The 19,930-nt window shown below is 38.7% G+C and overlaps 2 protein-coding genes across 8 annotated transcripts in view; one reads left to right on the forward strand and one right to left on the reverse strand.

Moving 5' to 3' along the window:
* Window positions 1–322: 322 nt before the first annotated feature.
* Window positions 323–3,974, forward strand: hmgb2.L (high mobility group box 2 L homeolog; the record flags this gene model as incomplete). Its single annotated transcript, NM_001086107.1, is given in 5 exon segments — window positions 323–386; window positions 1,025–1,179; window positions 2,506–2,654; window positions 3,201–3,375; window positions 3,477–3,974. Coding segments are annotated over 4 exon segments (639 nt in total). The 3' UTR covers window positions 3,642–3,974.
* A 7,837-nt stretch (window positions 3,975–11,811) lies between these two features.
* The window catches only part of galnt7.L (polypeptide N-acetylgalactosaminyltransferase 7 L homeolog), an 82,494-nt gene continuing 74,375 nt past the window's right edge, over window positions 11,812–19,930 (reverse strand). For all 7 annotated transcript variants that reach the window (XM_018244216.2, XM_041589165.1, XM_041589174.1 and 4 more), the window contains exons 10-13: window positions 18,468–18,686; window positions 18,109–18,207; window positions 14,898–15,026; window positions 11,812–13,193 (exon numbers count right to left, since the gene is read on the reverse strand). In XM_018244216.2, coding sequence (XP_018099705.1) covers window positions 13,056–13,193; window positions 14,898–15,026; window positions 18,109–18,207; window positions 18,468–18,686 — 585 coding nt within the window. In that variant the 3' untranslated portion in view covers window positions 11,812–13,055. The remainder of the gene's footprint in view (window positions 13,194–14,897; window positions 15,027–18,108; window positions 18,208–18,467; window positions 18,687–19,930) is intronic.

Consider the following 19,930-nt stretch of genomic DNA (forward strand, 5'->3'; position numbering starts at 1 on the left):
TGGGGTGAAGCACCCGCCCCTGCTCCCTTTAACCGGTTCGAACTAGAGGAGTCAGTGACCGTTTTCACTCCTCCCTCGTTTTCACTGTGCTTAGGGGCGGGGAAGGCCTAACTAACTTGCTAGCCGTCTAGATTCCGCCCATTTGCTGGCGTAAGCTTGGTCACAGTAACCAATAAAAGGCAAGGGGCGGCGCTTTAGATCCCGAAGTGCTTAGCCGGGCCAATAAGGGTAGAGGGGAGTGCTACTTGTAACTTGGTATCAAGCTACTGTGAGCGGCTTTACTGTGGAAAACAAGAGGCTGTATTGCGTCTGCAATAAACCATTTCGCTGCGGGAGAACATACAGAACGGTCAGCAGTTAGCGTTGAATTGTATCCTTTCATTAAGGTGAGTTAATGCGCTTTTTTCTCTCTTGATCCTTATCGGTACCCTTACAACTAGCTGATTTTGTATGCTATTTTGCTGCTTTTATTTTCACCTTTTCTTAATATACTTATTGCCGCAAATAATCGTGTGTTATTTTCCTTGTACTTCTGTTCGTAGCTGGGTTAGTAAGTTGCTTTTGTGTGTGGGCGCACAGGGTGGTGTCTGGGCCTTACTATTAGAATGTCCTTGTCGGGTTACGGTCACTGGGCGGGAAGCTGCTGGGCACGTACTCTGGGATGATTTTCTAGGGAATGTGCGGTTATATAAGACTGACTTGCTTTACTACAATATAGTACTATATAGGGGCGATTAAGGGTCCGGGGATCACATGGTGGGGGAGGCGCTTCAGCTGTCTGTAACCCTGCTAGTGCCGGAGGAGCGAGGCTGCGGCCTGATTTCCCCGCGCCTGTCTCGAGTGAAGAGGCTGCTATCGCTTTATTTTGGGCGGGAAGCCAGGCATCGTGGGCGGAGCTTCTGGGAAAGACTAGTAGCGGGGGAGGGGGATGACTTGCGCGTTCACTTCCGCATGTTCCACCCTGGCCCCGCCTCTCGCACTCAACCCTCTGTGTGACCGAGTTGTTGCGTGTTTATCTTGGCAGACATAATGGGCAAGGGAGATCCTAACAAGCCTCGGGGGAAGATGTCCTCCTACGCCTATTTCGTGCAGACCTGCAGGGAGGAGCACAAGAAGAAGCACCCGGACACCTCCGTCAACTTCTCCGAGTTCTCCAAGAAATGCTCCGAGAGATGGAAGGTGAGTGCGAGGCTGCGGCCTCCGTTAAAGGAACAGTAACGCTATAAATGTATTTCACAATCATCATTGAACAGCTTATGTCCCATCTGGCACCCTTTAAAGTCACTCCGTTAAGGGAGCTGAAAAGCAGGAAGTAGTGTTCAGGCTATTGTATTAGACATCCAGTCACTCCAGCCATTATACATTACATTTTTGTCTACCTATATTATATATTTTTTTATTTTGCACAGTTTATCTATTTAGTTTTATTTTTATACTGAACTGTTCTTTTAAAGTAATGAAAATATAATGCAGTGTTGCCCTGCACTGGTAAAACTGATGCGTTTGCTTCAGAAACACTACTATTGTTTATATAAATAAGCTGCTGTGTAGCAATGGGGGATATTGAAAAAAGCCTATGGTTAAAGATAAATAGTGGATAACACCATTATATTCTACAGAGCTTATCTGCTGTGTAACCTGAGCCTTTTCTCCTTTGAATGGCTGCCCCCATTCCTACACAGCAGATTATTTATATAAACAATAGTAGTGTTTCTGAAGCAAACACAGCAGTTTTACCAGTACAGGGCAGCACTGCATTATATTTTTATTACTTTAAAACATGTATTTTTGATGTTACTGTTCCATTAATACAAGCAGGCTTCTGCTGGATGAAGTATACAAACACTAAACTTTACCTATGATAGACAGTGGCAGAGAAATCCAATCATACGTTTCAATGCCTGTTCACTGGTTTGAATGTTAGTAAATGAAATTGCTGCTAAAAGCTTTTTTTTTTTTTTATCCCTTTCTTTGGCTTTGACTCTTCGAAGTCTTCTCTACTGGGGTCTTATTCGGCTGGTTTCTGCTTTCAGATTATTAATGGCTAGGCAAAATGCATTGTTTGTGCAAAACCCTGGTTTTTGAGCGTTTACATTAAAGGGCAAAGTTACCAGTTATCGTTCAAATTGCAATAGCTTCAAGTGTTCCACTAAACTAAAGATTATTTGCACAGTTTGCATTAATTTGCTGTGGCTTTTTTTGAAAAAAAAATGTCCTGAATAAAAACTTAGTTTGCATCTAAACTTTCTGACTTAAAGTCTGGCAGCATTGATTTAACTGGTTAACATAAAACTTTACTCCCTTTAACAAATGCATGAGGGGAAACCAAGCCCCAAGTGGAATAGTCTCTCCTAAAGGGTCATAGTAAAGTAACCAGAGCCGAAACATTGACTTCTGACCTAGAAATTGACGCCATGCACAAAATCTTCTTTAAGGGGCTAAATGTCTTTATCCATGGCTTGTAGCGATGACAATTTAATTTTGAATCTTCTCTTCCCACCCAAGAGCATGTCTGCAAAGGAAAAGGGAAAGTTCGAGGATTTGGCAAAGGGTGATAAAGCACGGTATGAACGTGAGATGAAGACCTATATACCACCAAAAGGAGAGACAAAGGGAAAGAGAAAGAAGGATCCAAATGCACCAAAGAGGCCACCGTAAGTAGCTGAAACAATTTGTGTTTTTTTTTATGTGCAATATCAAATATTGTCTGCTCCCCTTTATGCCTTAGGCATAGAGGCAGGGCAGATAATTACAATAACTTTCCATTCAGCACTTCCTAGATGTCATTGCTCTCCCCACATTCCCCAGTTCTCTTTACCATTTAATTGTGTAGCCAGGTCGTGGGGATGGATATCAGGTCCCCCATTCTGGTGCACAAACAAGATTCTGAGATGATACAAGGCTTGTCTTAATGACAAAGTCTACAAAATGGCTCCTGCCTGCTTGCTATAATTATGAATTCCCAGACTGAAGGAAACTAGATTCCAATTTATACAGTAAAGTTCATTTTGCTTGACTTAATGTGATAAAATAGGATTTTGAATAATTGTTTTGGGCGACTAGTCCCTTTAACTGGTTATGTTGTTGCAATTTTAAGCGTAAGGCCTGTTCACACTGATTTCTGGGTTGTTTGGTGTGCTTGCAACTTGTTCTGTATTTCAGTAATTCTTTATACTAACTTTATTCCTTTCTGTACACAGATCTGCCTTTTTCATCTTCTGTTCTGAACACCGTCCCCAGATAAAGAGTGAGACTCCTGGTCTTTCCATTGGTGACACCGCTAAGAAACTAGGGGAGTTGTGGGCAGAACAAACTCCCAAGGATAAACTGCCACATGAGCAAAAAGCTGCCAAGCTAAAGGAGAAATATGAGAAAGTAGGTACCAGAAACACGTGGCAAAGTGAAATAGAAACTTGGCTAGTGCAAGCTTTTCTCACGTGTTTATATTGGCCACTAATTCTGACTTGTGTTTGTAGGATGTTGCTGCATACCGGGCTAAGGGCAAGAGTGATGTTGGCAAAAAAGTTCCAGGGAGGGCGACAGGTTCTAAAAAGAAGGTTGAACCAGAGGAGGATGATGATGAAGAAGACGAGGACGAAGAGGATGAGGAGGATGAAGATGATGACGACGATGATGAATAAATGCTTTGTCTGCTGTATAAATTGTGCTGAAGCCCATTGTTTTTTGCTAAGAATGTGAACTCGAGTGCAGCTCATTTTGTTAGCTTGGCTATAAAAACTGTACAGAATTGTGTATAGGTAATGTGATTTGTTAGGGGGAAAACCTATATTTTTAATAGTGTACGGGCTGTTAGTGTAAGAGCTTCTGATGTGGGATTATTCTGCATATTTAATTCAAAAGTAGCAAAGTGTTAGTAACAAGACCCATTTATTCTTTAGACCTATAGACCTGGTGCATTGTACTTTTTCTAACTTTTTTTTAGCTGTTTTTGTAATAAAATCTATATATATCAAGCCTTTTTTTTTTTTTTTTGTTTTTACTAAATGGTGTCCAACAACTGAAGGTTGTAATTTGTTCTCTGATCCTAAAGACTTGACTGAGCACTAAACACTGCTAAGCAGCCTGCAACATTGTTCTGATCAGATGGTGGTTCAGTTGGAATGTTGCATAATTCTATTCTTTACTAAGGGGAAATGGCAGTATGATGCAGCAATGAATCTGGTGTTTTAAGTCTATGTATATTCAAGTAAAAAGGCAAGGCAAACTTTCCATTGTCTTAACTTTTTTTTTTTTTTTTAAGTTACGTTTAAGATTGCTATTAAAAGCAAGATCCGCCTATACTTTGCCATTTTCTTCAGTCTGCCTAACTTGCTAAATTCTTAATTAACCCTTGATATTCGACTAGGAACTAAAATCCTTCGAATATCTAAATTGAAGGATTTAGCGCAAATCCTATGATCGAAGGATTATTCGATCTAACGATTAAATCCTTCGAATCGAAGGATTTTAATCCAACGATCGAAGGAATATCCTTCGATCAAAAAAAACTTAGGCAAGCCTATGGGGACCTTCCCCATAGGCTAACATTGAGTTCGGTAGCTTTTAGCTGCCGAACTAGGGGGTCGAAATTTTTTTTTAAAGAGACAGTACTTCGACTATCGAATAGTCGAACGATTTTTAGTTCAAGTCGAAGTAGCCCAAAAAACACTTCGAAATTCGAAGTTTTTTTTAATTCGAATCCTTCACTCGAGCTTCATGAATCGGCCCCCTAGTCTGTTCAGGTGTTACATAAGAAATAGATGGTTATAGCAATAGACATTTTCCCATTAATCATTTAAGTAAAATTTATCGGACAGAATGATTTAGGGATGTAGCTAAGAATGGGACATCACTAAAAGTAGACATCACATTAGTAAAGTATGGGCACTCCTGTTCTACAGCCTCTACTTCAGGGGTGCCCAAAAGTTAGATTGGGATCTACCAGTAGACTTTTAGCCGGTGATCAGTAGATCTCGACACTGACTGACTTTGTAAATCAGGGGTCTCCAATCTTTGCTGCCCGTGAGCCACATTCAAAAATGAGAGCTGGGGTGCAACACAGGCATGCAAAAACTTCCTGGTGAGCCAAATGCAACCAAAACTTGCCTCCAAGCAAGGAATTCAAAAAGAGGCCACTGGGATCAACATCCAAGGGGTGTGTGAGTAAAATGTTTCATGCTTTCCATTCAGATATCTGGTTACATAAGAAATAGTTGATTAAATATAGCAATATATATTTTATCATAAATTAATATTTGAGTAATAAAGTACTATTTTCCACAAAAGTGCTAAAATGCTTTGATGGGTGTAGATCATCATGGGACACAGTAGACCCCACATTAGTAAAGTATGGGCACTCTCTATTCTATTTCTCACAATGCCACCTCCTTGGGTATGTTTGAACAGGTCAGGTGTGTTGGGTAGAGACAAGCACAGGACATATCAGTGTACAGGCTTATTTCTACAGCCTTTGCTACATGTTTTAGCACTTTAGCTACTGCTGAACATACAGTTTATGGGGGAAATTTACTAAAGGGTGAAGTGGCTAACGCTGGTGAAAATTTGCCAGCTTGATGTCATTTTGCCAATTTACGAACAGTTCCTGGCGTAAATTCGCTAGCGAAGTAGAACGACTCAAGCGGTACTTCACACCCTTACGCCAGGCGAAGGGACATAACTACACTAATTCACTAAGTTGTGGATTTTACTGTACGTTCCCTCTTGCGCCAGACTTTACTTAGCCAGCTCAGACCAGGCAATAAAGTAGATAGGAGTTTCTCTAAAAATAGTTTTTTACTGGGTGATAGACTGAAAAAGATTGAAAATGTTTTTTGGGGTACCCTCCTTCCCCCTTACATTTGGCACCTAAACTTTACAGTGGGCACATGTGTAGGGCAATATAAGACTTCTAATTTTATTGTTTCCCTGGCCTTGTGTAGTGGTTGATGTTTTTCATATACACTGATTTTCTCAGACAGTTCCTTTTGCCAATATTCCTAGTAACGGGCATGCAGCATTTCATTAGTCCATCACAGTCCTCTCTCGTGATCACTTGTCCGTTTCCAGGATCACACAAATACAAATAAGTGCGTGCAAGAAGAGACAAACGAGCAATTAAAATATTTATTACCGCATCTAGAAAAACAAGCAACCCCCAAATTAACATTGGAATTCCCAAATATATCCCTAATAAAATTTTCTGCATTTGTACAGTTTCTACAGAAACATACAGTGTATCAAAATCTGCATAAATCAAACATAAAAAAAATATGAGTAGAAATGCATAGTGATGTTCTGGATTTACAAAGCAAAAAAAAAACCAAAAAGATGAGATTTGTTCCAGAGAAGAGTTAAGGAAAAACCTTTACATACAGTACCCACTCACAACAGACGATTTGCTGTAGGAATATACACAATGGAATTCACAAGATCGCTTTCATTGCACAAAAATACCCATCTTAACATACATCAACTGCACATTGTGGTTCACCTGACGTGAACGCATAGTGCATGATACAATGGAATAACCTAGGCAAAAATATTATGTTTCCTTCAAACCCATGATTAATATTTTATCTACATACAGTAAAGACAAAGTGGAATAAAGTTTTCCTATGTGCTAGACGGTCTTCGTTGTCCGTCTAGATAGGTTTGTTCTTAACGCCTTTGCTACCAGAGAACAGAAGATGATCCCGTTGTTGTAACATCTCCCAGAACTCCTATATGAACCTCTTTGGTTTTGTCCATTTTATTTATGGTACGGTAAAAGTATTGCTTTCGGTCAGTGCACGTCCCTCCCGTTAAGATGCTTTGTGGTTTCTCCGCCTCTCCTAGCAGCTAAGGAGTTAAGGTTGCAGTCCCATGTAATTAGTCTTTAAATTAGAATTACAAAATAACTTAATCATAAAACAAAAATAAATCCTGACATTCAACATTAAATCCCTATTTCCGAAATCTAAAAGAAAAAGGATGAACGGATCGGAGCAAAGGTTTCCGAGTGAGGAACACATCTGGCAATACTACGCGTGGAGGAAACGGCTTCTTCTCTCCCACATGGTGGGCATCCCTTAATGTGGCATCCCATGCCTTCTTTGCCAGCTGGAGTACATAAAAAAAAGCATGGAGCAGAGGATGGGATTTACCACGGATTCCTCCTACTGCAGTCTATGTAGTCAGTGTTCCATCCATCTACAAGATGTCGAGTCTCACAACTAAGGGCGTTATTTACTAAAGTCTGGATGCAAAAATCTGCGATTATTTTTTATAAAATCAGACTTTTAAAAAAATCATAAGTCTTTCGGAATTTACTAAACACAGAGGATGGAAAAGTCCGAATCTGAAAATCCGGCATCTCAGACCTGTCGAGGTTGCATATAAGTCAATGGGAGAAGTCCCAATGATTTTTTGATGTGCACTGGGTTTCGTGCAATACCCCCGAAGTTTTCAGGTGAAAATTAAAAAAAAAAAAATGGATGGAAAAAATAGTGAAAATCAGATTTTTTCCCACTAAGCAAATTCTCAGGAAAATTGAATAATAAATAAGCGTTTAAAAACCCGAGCGGATTTGATCAGAGTTTGCGGCAGAAAATATTGAGATAAATTTCGGACTTTGACTCAGAACATCCACTAGACCCAAAAAGAACATATTTGGCAACTAAGTTCCCATTTAACATTTCCCTTAAACACTGTTAGAATATTAACCATTAAGAAGCAAAACTATGCTTTGTATCTTAATAGTAGGAGTGGTGTAGAAGGAGTGATATAAACCTAAAAAAAAGATCATTACCAGACAGGGGGTAAATTCCCCAATTCATTGATTATGGCTAATCTGCTTACAAAAGTCACAAATCCCGATGACACTGATATGTGAATTTAAGGAATCTGTACAATTATTGTTTAAAAAATATTTTTACACATTGAGGCCACGTAGATTTTTTGGAAAAGCTGCTACAGAATATCGTGAGTCTGAGCATTCAATGTGCTGCGAGATGTTCAGTCTTTTACGAAAAACTAAATTGTTACTTGTTCCCTTAAATGTGCAACAGACTTGTCCCAAAATATAAAAGTGCAATGTAAAGAGGACGGAAACGGAACTGGCTCAATAAATTGGATTATATCTGCCTGAAGAAGAGCTGCATGGAAAATATTGTAGTACGATTATTAGGCTCAAGCACTTGGGTTGGTTTCAAAAACACATATATTTGTATCCCTTAAGGGGAAATATGCCCAGTGATTTAACAGTGTAAAATTACTCTTCTGACTACTTTTTCACTTTTTTTTTTTAAACCTGATATTAGAACAGCAAACGCTTATTTTACTGAAACAAAGAGAATTTCTTGAAGCTAATCTGCTCAGTTCTACCACCACTCAGTATGGCAGGAGTAATAGAACTAAGCTAGGAAGTATCAGGAGATGCTTTGTGTTTCAGTAAACTAAGCTGTTGCCTTTCTGCCCGGCCCTCAACCTCACTTAGGTTACACTTCATAACATGAACAGTGTAAAAACAACTAAAACCATAAAAAAAATATATATATATAATGTAAATTGGAAAAATAACCAGCAAATTAATTCAATTGCATTTGGCATGTGCCGTGGTTTGGTGCATGATTCCATGGGTGCTTTTGCTAATGCTGGCCATTTATTCTACAAGAAGAAGGTAAATACATTGTTTGTATCAGACCTGAAATTGCCAATATAATGATATATAAGCCTCAACCACGGCCTAGTAGCTGCTTGCTGCTTTGGGTTTAATTACAACTGGACTGTATAACTGACTTTATTTACTGTTGAATTCTTAAAGGGATTCTATCATGATTTGTATGGTGTGGTTTTTACACTGCAAATAATTCACACTACAATATAACATTTTATTCCTGAACCAGCAAGTGTATTTTATTTAGTTGTAATATTGGTGTGTAGGCAGTCATCTCAGGTTATTTTGCCTGAAAGAGCCAGTACTTCATGATGGAACTGCTTTCAGTTAAGCTATTGTTTCTCCTACTCAATGTAACTGAGTCGTAGTGGGACTTGTATTATTACTATTGAGTGCTATTCTCATATCTACTAGTGAGCTGGTTATTCTGTTAGGCTGCTGGGGGAAAAGGGAGATGCAGTACAGCAGTAAAGAGTGACTGAAGTTTATCAGAGCACAAATTACATGACTGAGGGCACCTATGAAACTAACATGTCTAGTCCCATGTCAGATTTCAAAATGAAATATAAAAAAATCTGTTTGCTCTTTTGAAAAACAGAATTCAGTGCAGAATTCTGCTGGAGCAGCACTATTAACTGATTTGTTTTGAAAAAAATTTCCTATGACAGAATCAACGATAAATTCAGCGAGACAACTGCAGTGTAACACTAGCAAGAGAGCAGCAGGCTGACATTTTCTGCCTTAAATACAGAAAATACCGAGACTGACGGTTGTTTCGATTTAGTTACATGGCTATTATAAATGCATCTACTGTGGGAAATACACATTAAAAAAAAGAGTTCAAATTGCATAAAAGAGAAAAGCAAGAGAACGGACATGAGATCATGAGATCACTATTTTACCTACTCATGAAACCATTTGGTCCTTTTACAGAGTGAGAACACATTGATTCTAATAGTAATAAAACTACCTGCAGTATTTTTTATTGTGCATGTGATGGTTGTGTAGGATGCATTGCCTTAGCTTTAATACAATAACCATCATTTGTGGTTTCTCCACCTCTCTTAGCAGCTAGGATAATGTTGGCTTGGTTTGCCTGGGAGAAGCAGATCTCAAGATCCCATTATACATACATTGCAGTTGGCTAGAAATACTCATTCACTGTCCTACATTGGTAGGGATAACAACACTCCTACTCTTTATTGATATGTTCTATTTGTTTTCTGGGTGGAGGGGTATATATATATATGTATATATATATATATATATATATATATATATATATATATATATATATATATATATATATATATATATATATATATATATATATATATATATATCTTTTCTGGTTCATATTTCTTGGTATTTGCCTTTAAAGCTTAGGGGCAGAAAGTAATACAGGTATGGGACCTGGTATCTAGAATGCCTGGGACCTGGGGTTTTCCGGATAAGGGATCTTTCCGTAATTTGGATCTTCATACGTTAAGTCTGCTAAACATCATTTAGCAGCCTTTCTGGATAATGGGTTCCGGATAGTGGATCCTATGCCTGTACAGTCACTTCATCTTCTGGCACGGTAGGGGGTGATGCCACCAGGCCTTTTCACATTTTGCTTATTTCCAAAACTGCAAGTTTAACATTTTGCCCTTTTTTTAAAAAAGCCATTCAACGTCAACTTCAGCCAAAATATTCCTGAATTGTATTTCCCAAATACCATTTAATACCATTAAAGGATTAAGAAGTCCCATTTGGCAAGGCGAGGGGGAAACCTCATTCTCATTTTACCCCCTGAGGATAATCTGGATAAGGTTGTTGGATAATATTAACATAATGGGATTTCAATGCCATGATGGAACTTCACTTTCCTGAAAACAATGGAAACCATAGACGTTTGCAGGGAAATAGTAACGATAAGACTGCCTCATTGGCCCTTACTGATGAACATCTTATAGACAAATCTCAGATCAGTGAGTAATAACTGTATGCAGCAGCAGCAGCATCAGTTTCAGCTAAGGAAGGCAATTATGATATTTCTGTTGCTGTTCATGTGGCATCAGTAGAAACCCTGGTACCCCCTTTTCACTTTCATGAAGCTTTGTGCTCTGTGTTGAGGAGACACATTCCTGCTTCAGGAGTCTATAAGGGTCTGGCCACACGGGCAGATTCGAGGAGATTAGTCGCCAGGCGACATATCTCGTCTTCTTCGCAGCAACTAATCTCCCCGATCTGCCTTCCACCGGCTAAAATGTACATCGCCTGGGTGCAGGCACACAGAACGCTTCATTTTCCGAAGTCGCCCGTAATTGCCTCACAAGGAAACTTTGGGCGACTTTGGAAAACGAAGCGTTCTGTGTGCCTGCACCCAAGCGATGTACATTTTAGCCGGTGGAAGGCAGATCGGGGAGATTAGTTGCTGCGAAGAAGAGGAGGAGATTTGTTGTCTGGTCGACTAATCTTCCCCCGAATCTGCCTGTTTGGCCAGACCCCAAGGGGCATATGTATTGAGGGTCGAATTTCAAACTAACAAAACTTCGAAATTCGAATTCAAAAAGACCAACCGAAATTAAGTATCCGGCCAATTTCGAATCGTACGAATCAAAAGAATAGCTCATTCGATCGAACTCGATTCAAAGTTTTTCCCCAAAAAAACTTTGATTTTTCAAAGTCCTCCAATTGATTCCAAATTGGTTCTAGGAGGTCCCCCATAGGCTAAAACAGCAATTTGGCGAATGGTCAAAGTCAAATTTTTAAAAAGACATTACATGATAAATTTCAATATTTACATTTTTTTCCAATTCAAATCGAATTTGGACTATTCCCTAGTCGAAGTTCACAAAAAATAGCTCGAAATTTGAATTTTTTGCATTCGAGAATTCACCTCGACCTTTGATAAATCTGCCCCTAAATGTAAAGGGACAATAGCAACAAGATAAAATGGTTCTTGTGGTTGAAAATTGGATGCAATGTTGAATAAATACTACCAGGAAAAAAGGTAAATGAAACCTATTATTCCTTTCTGCTTGATGGGAATGTAGTCTGGCCCAAGAGAACTGGATTATTTTCATAAAGGGAAAAGCTAAATGCACAATAATCAAGTCCACGACAAAAAGCAAAATAAGTAACACAACAACCAAATGATCACTGAAACAAATCCATTAGATAAAAATAATTTGCCTTTAAAAACCAGGATTTGTAAGGAGCAGTGAATGAGGGTTGATGGTGTTCCTCCAAGAAAAGAACAAAAAAAAACAAGTTTATCGTTAATGTTTAAGAACGGACACAAACATGCACGGCCAGGCACAATCATTGTACAGCCTGCCATTGTTCAGTGGTCTACATTTAGCACAGAAAACAGGGATCGCTCTCCAGCACGATGCATTTCAATGAACGGAGTGAGTCAAATGTGCACTTTTAAAGCTTAGAATGAATTGTAGTATAACCTACAACACATTCGGAGACGTTGAACTGAGCGGTCACATTTTAGATCGTTGTACGAAAAAAAGTTAAGTGAGCTTTAACAGCGTAGGATGCATGTCTTGAAACGGTTTTGGTTAAAGGCTAGCAATAGGAGATGCCCTTTAGCTAAAGCTTTCCTTTCCAATGCTTTGTTGCCCAGCTCTGTGTTAATAAATGCTCTACAATCAGAAGGAGGAATGCAGGTCTGATTCAGACCTATCAATAGATAGATATTGATAGATAGTTACTCATATATTAGAGCAGATTATTCAGCAGTCGTGCTGCCGGTTTACCTGCCCATTCATTGTTCCCAAATGAAGCGGCAATCTGGATACTTTTCACATATAGGCGACGATGGGCTACAACAGAATAATGGCGTTCCTTTCAGGCTTCACTCTTTTAAACATGGTTACCATAGATATTTAGGGAAACGGTAGAGGCACTAAGATTTTTCCAATTAGCCCATTCAAAAACAAAAACAAAAAAACAGCAGCACAGACAAAAGGCCACCATAGCTCAAAGAAACTGTGGCAGTGCTTTGAATAAAAGAAACAAAATAAGAAAAACCCGAGATCAACGCAACCACCAAAAATAACACGGATGTCCAGCTAACCAAATCATTTTTCAAGTCTGAGATAAAATCTACCTTTCAGCCCCTGAGAAGAATCCCAAAAAATAATTGTCTTCAGCTCTGTTCCTATAAACAAAGCTAAAAGCACTTTGACTATCATTTATCTTGAAACAAGATGATGTAAACATCTAAAAAGATTTAAGGTAAAAGCAGTCTTGTAAACATTAACTGCAGGGTGACACTATCATAATCTTCTAGGTGTCCGAGTTCCTTCATTGAAGTGAGAAGACTGCAAACTGTACATAGTTCTTCATTGCAGCAGGTTTCAGGTCGTGTTCAGATATATCTGATTCTGGCTGACAGTGGCAAGACCTATACGCCAAGGATGTTATTCATTTCCCATTTCTGAGTCGTTTTGTTGGAGTCGCAGTCTGATAGGAACACTTGGTGGAGAACCTCTGAACGGTCTAAGCATTTTCCTGACGGAATGTAGAGGAGTCGGTGCATGTTCTAGAGACAAATTTATATTGAAATGTTAGTGTTTATATGGTAAAAACATTTCAGATGCCACAAACTTAAAGGGATTCGGTCATGATTTTTATGGTGTAGTTTTTATTTCTAAATTACACTGTTTACATTGCAAATGATTCACTCTACAATATACATTTTCATTCCTGAACCAGAAAATGTATTTTTTAGTTGTATTATTGGTGTGTAGGCAGCCATCTCAAGTCATTTTACCTGGTCATGTGCTTTCAGAAAGAGCCAGCACTTTAGGATGGAACTGCTTTCTGGCAGGCTGTTGTTTCTCCTACTCAATGTAACTGAATGTGTCTCAGTGGGACCTGGATTTTACTATTGAGTGCTGTTCTTAGATCTACCAGGCAGCTGTTATCTTGTGTTAGGGAGCGGTTATTGGTTACCATCCCATTGTTCTGTTGTTAGGCTGCTGAGGGGAAAGCGAGGGGGGTGATATCACTCCAACTTGCAGTACAGCAGTAAAGAGTGACTGAAATGTATTAGAGCACAAGTCACATGACTGGGGGCAGCTGGAAAAAATACAATATGTCTAGCCCCATGTCAGATTTCAAAATTAAATATAAAAAAATCAGTTTGCTCTTTTATGAAACAGATTTCAGTGCAGAATTCTGCTGGGGCAGCACTATTAACTGATTCATTTTTTAGCATTTTGCCGCTGGTGCGACTTCTAGGCTGTGGGCAGAAAACAATGGAAGACACCTTTCCATAGACAGGGATGCCCAAGTTATTTTTTACCCATGAGCCACATTCAAATGTAAAAAAGTTAGAGAGCAACACAAGCATACAAGAAGTTCCTGGTGTGCCAATTATGGACTGTGATTGACTATTGGTATACTATTGGACTTGCAGGCTACAGGAGGCTCTGTTTGGCAGTGCACCAGTTTTTTATGCAACCAAAACTTGCCTCCAAGCCTGGAATTCAAAAATAAGCACCTGCTTTGAGGCCACTGGGAGCAACATCCAAGGAGTCGTGAGAAACATGTTCCTCATGAGCCACTGGTTGGGGACCACTACCATAGAGTATCATGGGGATTGTGTTGACCTGATAGGATCAGTGCAATCATCATATTAGTCTGTGGAAGAATATTTCCTAGTGCTTTTGAACAGTGTAGCAAAATGCACCGTGCACCATTACCCTAAAGTAGTGGTTTCCAAATTGAGGAGCTGACTCCCATAGGGAAGCTTGTAGTAGTGACATCGGGGGCTCAGGCTAAAGGCTGGTATGGGTGAAAATGGACATTTGCTCTCATAAATACACCAGAATGACTGAAATTCAGTTAGGATGAGATTTGGGGTAAATATGTGTTTCATGTCCTAGATATTGTTAATATAGTGACCAAAAGACTCAAACATGGATATTTTCCTATATCTGTACACATTTCATAAGTTATAGGTAAGGTTAGAGCTTGAAGGGGTGCCTTGCCCAAAGGTTGGACCTTCAAGTGGGATTTGTAATGAAAATGTTTGTCAAGCACTACCCCAAAGCTTTAAACTGATTTGAATATCAGCTTTAGCTCTGCAGAATCCACTACACAATGTCTCAATGAAATCGACTTAAATTATAATTAAATTCCCTACTAAGAAACCCTCTATTTTAATGTAGGGGCAATAGCGCTTTTGTACAGACATAAGATAATCAGATAATCAGATAATCAGTAAAGACACAGAACCTACCTTAAAGTACTGCCATTCCTTATATTCATTTAAATTACAGTGCGTTAGTATAACCTTTGAGCCATCCGTCCCCTTAGTGAGACACTGATCATACTGCATCAACTGATTTGCTTCATTTATACGGAAAAGCTAAAATAAAAAAAAACATTTAAATTAAAGAAATGAAACAGACCATGCATTGATAGTGAAGGCGTAGAATAGCATGAAAGGGGCTACATACCCCTTTGTTCAACAAGAAAACGGCGTGTACTGAAAATGTCAGCATTTTCCTTTCTTTTCACTTATTTATTATAAAGTACTAATGGATCATTATTTTGATATCACTCTCGGTACCACCCTCCTCCCACTCTTGGAATCAGAAGAGTTAACATTTTCAAGGATCAGCAACACCAAAATATGAAAGGGTTGTCTATGCATTTACGGTTACGGTGTAAAAATGGGTTTGCTTTAGAAGTACTAGTACAGTACATATGGACAATGATTTATGGTGCATGTAGATCAAGCCCAATTCATTAAAATGCAGTGTGTGTTTTAATGTCTATTAATAGGAAAGGTTGATTTTCTGTTTCTCAAACTAAATTTTTTCCTGCTGCAAACAACACACATACAATGGATTGGTCTTGAAAAAAAATGTTATGATGAAGGAGCTTACTAATAGAACATTAAGATCTCTCAAAGGCAAAGTTGGCCACCCCCATGTCTGGCTTTGTAAATGGCAGTCCCTGGTGCTGATCACTGATCTGAAAACTGGAAGCCAGGACCAGACTGCACTCCAATGCCCATACTCCAGTGCAGGGATCCACAACCTTTTGAACCCATTCAGAAGTAAAAGGAGTTTGGGAGCAACACAAGCATGAAAAATGTTCTTGGGCTGCTAAATAAGTGCTGTGATTGGCCATTTTGCAGCCCCTATGTGGATTGTCAACCTACATTGAGGCTCTGTTTGGCAGTACATCTGGTTTTTATGAAACCAAAACTTGTCTCCAAGCCTGGAATTCAAAAATAAGCACCTGCTTTGAGGCCACTGAGAGCAACATCCAAGTGGTTGGAGAGCAACATGTTACTCATGAGCTACTGGTTGGGGATCACTGCTCTAGAGCAACATTCAGACCCATGGACAAGAAGTTACACGGCGAGATATAGCAGCCACAAACCCTGTTGCCCTGCCCTTTCCTCATTGGGTATGGGAAAGCAAGCCATCTTTGAGAATGTGGCTGCAGGAGAGAATTTGTTGTGGCCCTACAATGCATAAATGTTTTAGTTCTCCTTTAAGTGGATGGCTTGCTAGCGGTCTTGCTATGAAGAACCTATAAGCCATTCATTGTTGTACAGTTGTTGTTCTGGGATCCTGACAAATGGTCACAAAAGAAGAGGCTGCTGTAACATTTAGCCCTACAAAATAAATTAGCTGCTTATAAAATTATAGATATCACTTCTCATGTGATGAACACCTGTCCTACAGTGTTTCCATTATTGCCTTAGAACAACTGTTAAACTTGTACTGGCTGGAAGTGACCACTCATACAAACAATGTTTTCGCACTTTACTGAAATGGTCTTAGGGGGAAATAGACAAACCACTGTTCAAACTGCAGTGTCTGACATTGATTATCCATATGGATTTTTATTTATAGGGATATTAGTTTAGGCACAGTTCCCTCTTCTTTAGTTTCTACACAGAGAGAAGAAATAAACGAATACCTTGCAAAGGCATGTCTATTATATACAGTGGATTTAGGCAAATCTATGCTGCTGTAAGTGATCCTTTAGCAGGACTATCCTCATCTATGACAAATATAAATAGTAACAACTGCTTGAGCCCTAAGCTTAGGATTCCCTTCATTAGTTTAATTGAGGGGTTCTTCACCTTTTAGTATGATGTAGTGAGTAATATTCTGAGACAACCTGCAATTGGTTTTAATTTTTTATTATTTGTGATTTTTTTTTTAGTTATTTGGCTTTTTATTTGGCAGCACTCCAGTTTGCAATTTCAGCAATCTGGTTGCTAGGGTACAAATTACCCTAGCAACCATGCATTGATTTGAATAAGAGACTGGAATATGAATGGGAGAGGCCTGAATAGAAATATAAGTAATAAAAAGTAGCAATAACAAAAATGTGTAGTTTTACAGAACATGTTTTAGATGGGTTCAGTGACCCCCATTTGAATGCTGGAAAGAGTCAGAAGAAAAAGGAAAATAGTGAAAAACTATAAAAAACTAGATAATGAAGACCAATTGAAGAGTTGCTTAGAATTTGTCATTCGATAACATACTAAACGTTAACTTAAAGTGGTGGTTCACCTTAAGTTAAACGAACGTTCTCACAGCATCAGCAATGTTCGATTTGAACACAAAAATCACAGTTTTTGCTGCCTCTATATAAAAAAGAGAATTGTATGATCGTACTCTAAGGGGCTGATTTATTAAGTTAATAATTCAAAGTCGAATTTTCACATTTTTTATGGTCCAAAATGTCAAATTCGACTAGGGAATTATCCAAACTCGATTCAAGTTGTTTTAAAAAAAAATTCCAATTAGATTTTCAAGATTTATCATTCTCTGGCCCTTTAAGAATTAGAATTCGACTATTCGCCACCTAAAACCTGCCGAATTACTGTTTAGGTCAATGGGAAAGGTCCAGGGATCAATTTGGAGATGTTTGCTGCCTTCCTGACATTCGAATTTTTTTTCAGAGAAAAAAAAGCATCGAATCGAGTTGGATCGAATTAGAATCAAATTCAATTCGAGTTTTCGGGCCGTTAAAATTAGTTTGAGTTTTAATCATTCGATTTTATTAATAGATTTCGTCAGATTTGAATTTAAAATTCATTCGAATTTAAGGGATTTAAAAAAAAAAAAACTCACATGAATTCTAAAGTCAACCCATGATAAATGTGCCTCCCAAAGTTGTCTGGAGTCTATTTGTAGTAGATCAAAAGACAATACTGGAGTGAGGTGCCCATTTTGCCATAAAAAATATTTATTTTTTTTTGCTTGGAAGAATGTAAGCCTACCTGGTAATAACTGTATATAGGGTCTGATAAGTAATAGTAATAATACAACATAATTATATCTGGGGTTTAAATAATTAATAAGGACAACTGCTCAAGGTTTTATGGATTTATCTTGAAACCCTGTGTATAAATAATATAATGACTCGTTTCAGTAATGGGAGTCATGCAGACAAGAGTCATTAAAGATGTAACTTACTTGATTTCCTCCCATTCTATGGCATCCCCCTAGTTCCGCAAGCCCTCCATTTGTATGTCCCATACTGTCAATGCAGTAGCCACTCTCAAAGCCTCTTATCTGGTGGAAGAATAAGAGAGTTATTAACACAGCAGACAGTCAATAATATTTTCAGCAACTCATATAACAGTAATATCACATTCTATATCATGTGACATGTTACATAAGCATTGCCTTATTACAACAGTCTGGGCTTTATTGTAAGGGCGAAAAAGTGATTTTACAGTAAAAAAAAGAAAGTAGTGTGAAAGAACATCTGACTTTTAAGGAAGAATTCCCTTTTTTTTGCAACATTACCAAAAACTCAAAGCAGAACTCACCTCTCCCCAATCAACATTTCTAGGTGGAAGCGGATAGTAATTTGGGATGTCATACGCAATTTCCTCCATAAACCATTTAAAGCTTTTACAGTTGTGATCCTCGCGGAACTTCTTCAGTGCACTAATGTCCCCGTAGGCGAGAGCTTTGGTCTCTGGGCGACTGGCATAGAAATAATCTCTGTATTCATCCCACCAGACCTCCACCACTCGAACATAATTCTGTAAAATAAACAGATTTCGGTTTAGATGAATCAGTATTTTCAGTCGTCGGATACTTTGAAGGCATGAGATGTATTTCCAGCGGAAACAGGCGACCTTCAGCTCTAAAGAGGGCTGTCCTTATGGTAAGTGTTGTGTTTTTCAACAGGACTATGAAGCAAGTCCTTTTATTAATAAACCATGTCAAAGCTAGATACAATCTACTGTTCTGTACATACTGAGAGGTTGTCATGGATTATTTGTGTTTTGTTTTTTTTAAAAGGATGATGGCAAGTCTAGTGCCCAAAAGCTGGACAAAAAGCCAAAGAAATGACACCACTACAGCTGTTAAACTGGGAAATGCTACAAGTTCAAAGGAAAAAAGGCAATGGCACACCAGGCACGATCAAGCAGGGAAAACCCTTGCAGAAGTTTATTTGCACACGATGCAACGTTGAAACGTTGCATCGTGTGCAAATAAACTTCTGCAAGGGTTTTCCCTGCTTGATCGTGCCTGGTGTGCCATTGCCTTTTTTCCTTTGATTATTGCTCTAGGGGGGTGCCGATCCCCCCAGGTATTTGAGCACCCGGCAGAGTTCCTGAAGGCCAGGGTGTGCGAGGTGAACCCCTCTTTTTTTCTAAATGCTACAAATTGCCTATCAATGACTCTAGCACAAATGCACAGCCCCAGGTTGAGGCAAATTATATATGGAATCGCAGGAATGTTTTTACAGACAGGGAATGTAGTATGCAGTATTCATACTATTAAAAAGCAGCAGGCACTAGATAGCCAGTATGTGTGTCCTTTAGCTTTTATGCCTTATATTTTTTTAGAAATGATTCTATAAAAGACACCAACTCGCCTGCATGAAGAATATTCCATGTATTTTTTGATCAGCCTGCAAATAATGGTCTCTTTATGCTTTTTTTTTCCCCACCAGGCTTCATACAATGTCCTCTGCTTCTCACCTCTACACACACAGACAATCCATCACTCCTTTTCCACTGATATAAAGAAATTTATGTTTAATTCATAGAACCCATATTTAGAACCTACAGCATCTTAAAGCCCATCTGATAATGTATCATGTCTTAGTATTTAAGGTGTATAAGAAGATAAAATGGCTTATTAATGAGATGCTGGACTACAATAACAGCAGGATGCATATGCAAATCATTCAGTGAGCAGATTAAGCCAATAAACACATAGGTAATAACACACATGAGCACTTCTGCTGATTTAGGGGCTTTGCTGAGGCCACAGA

This window comes from Xenopus laevis, chromosome 1L (assembly GCF_017654675.1).
Source record: "Xenopus laevis strain J_2021 chromosome 1L, Xenopus_laevis_v10.1, whole genome shotgun sequence".
Taxonomy (NCBI): Eukaryota; Metazoa; Chordata; class Amphibia; order Anura; family Pipidae; genus Xenopus; species Xenopus laevis.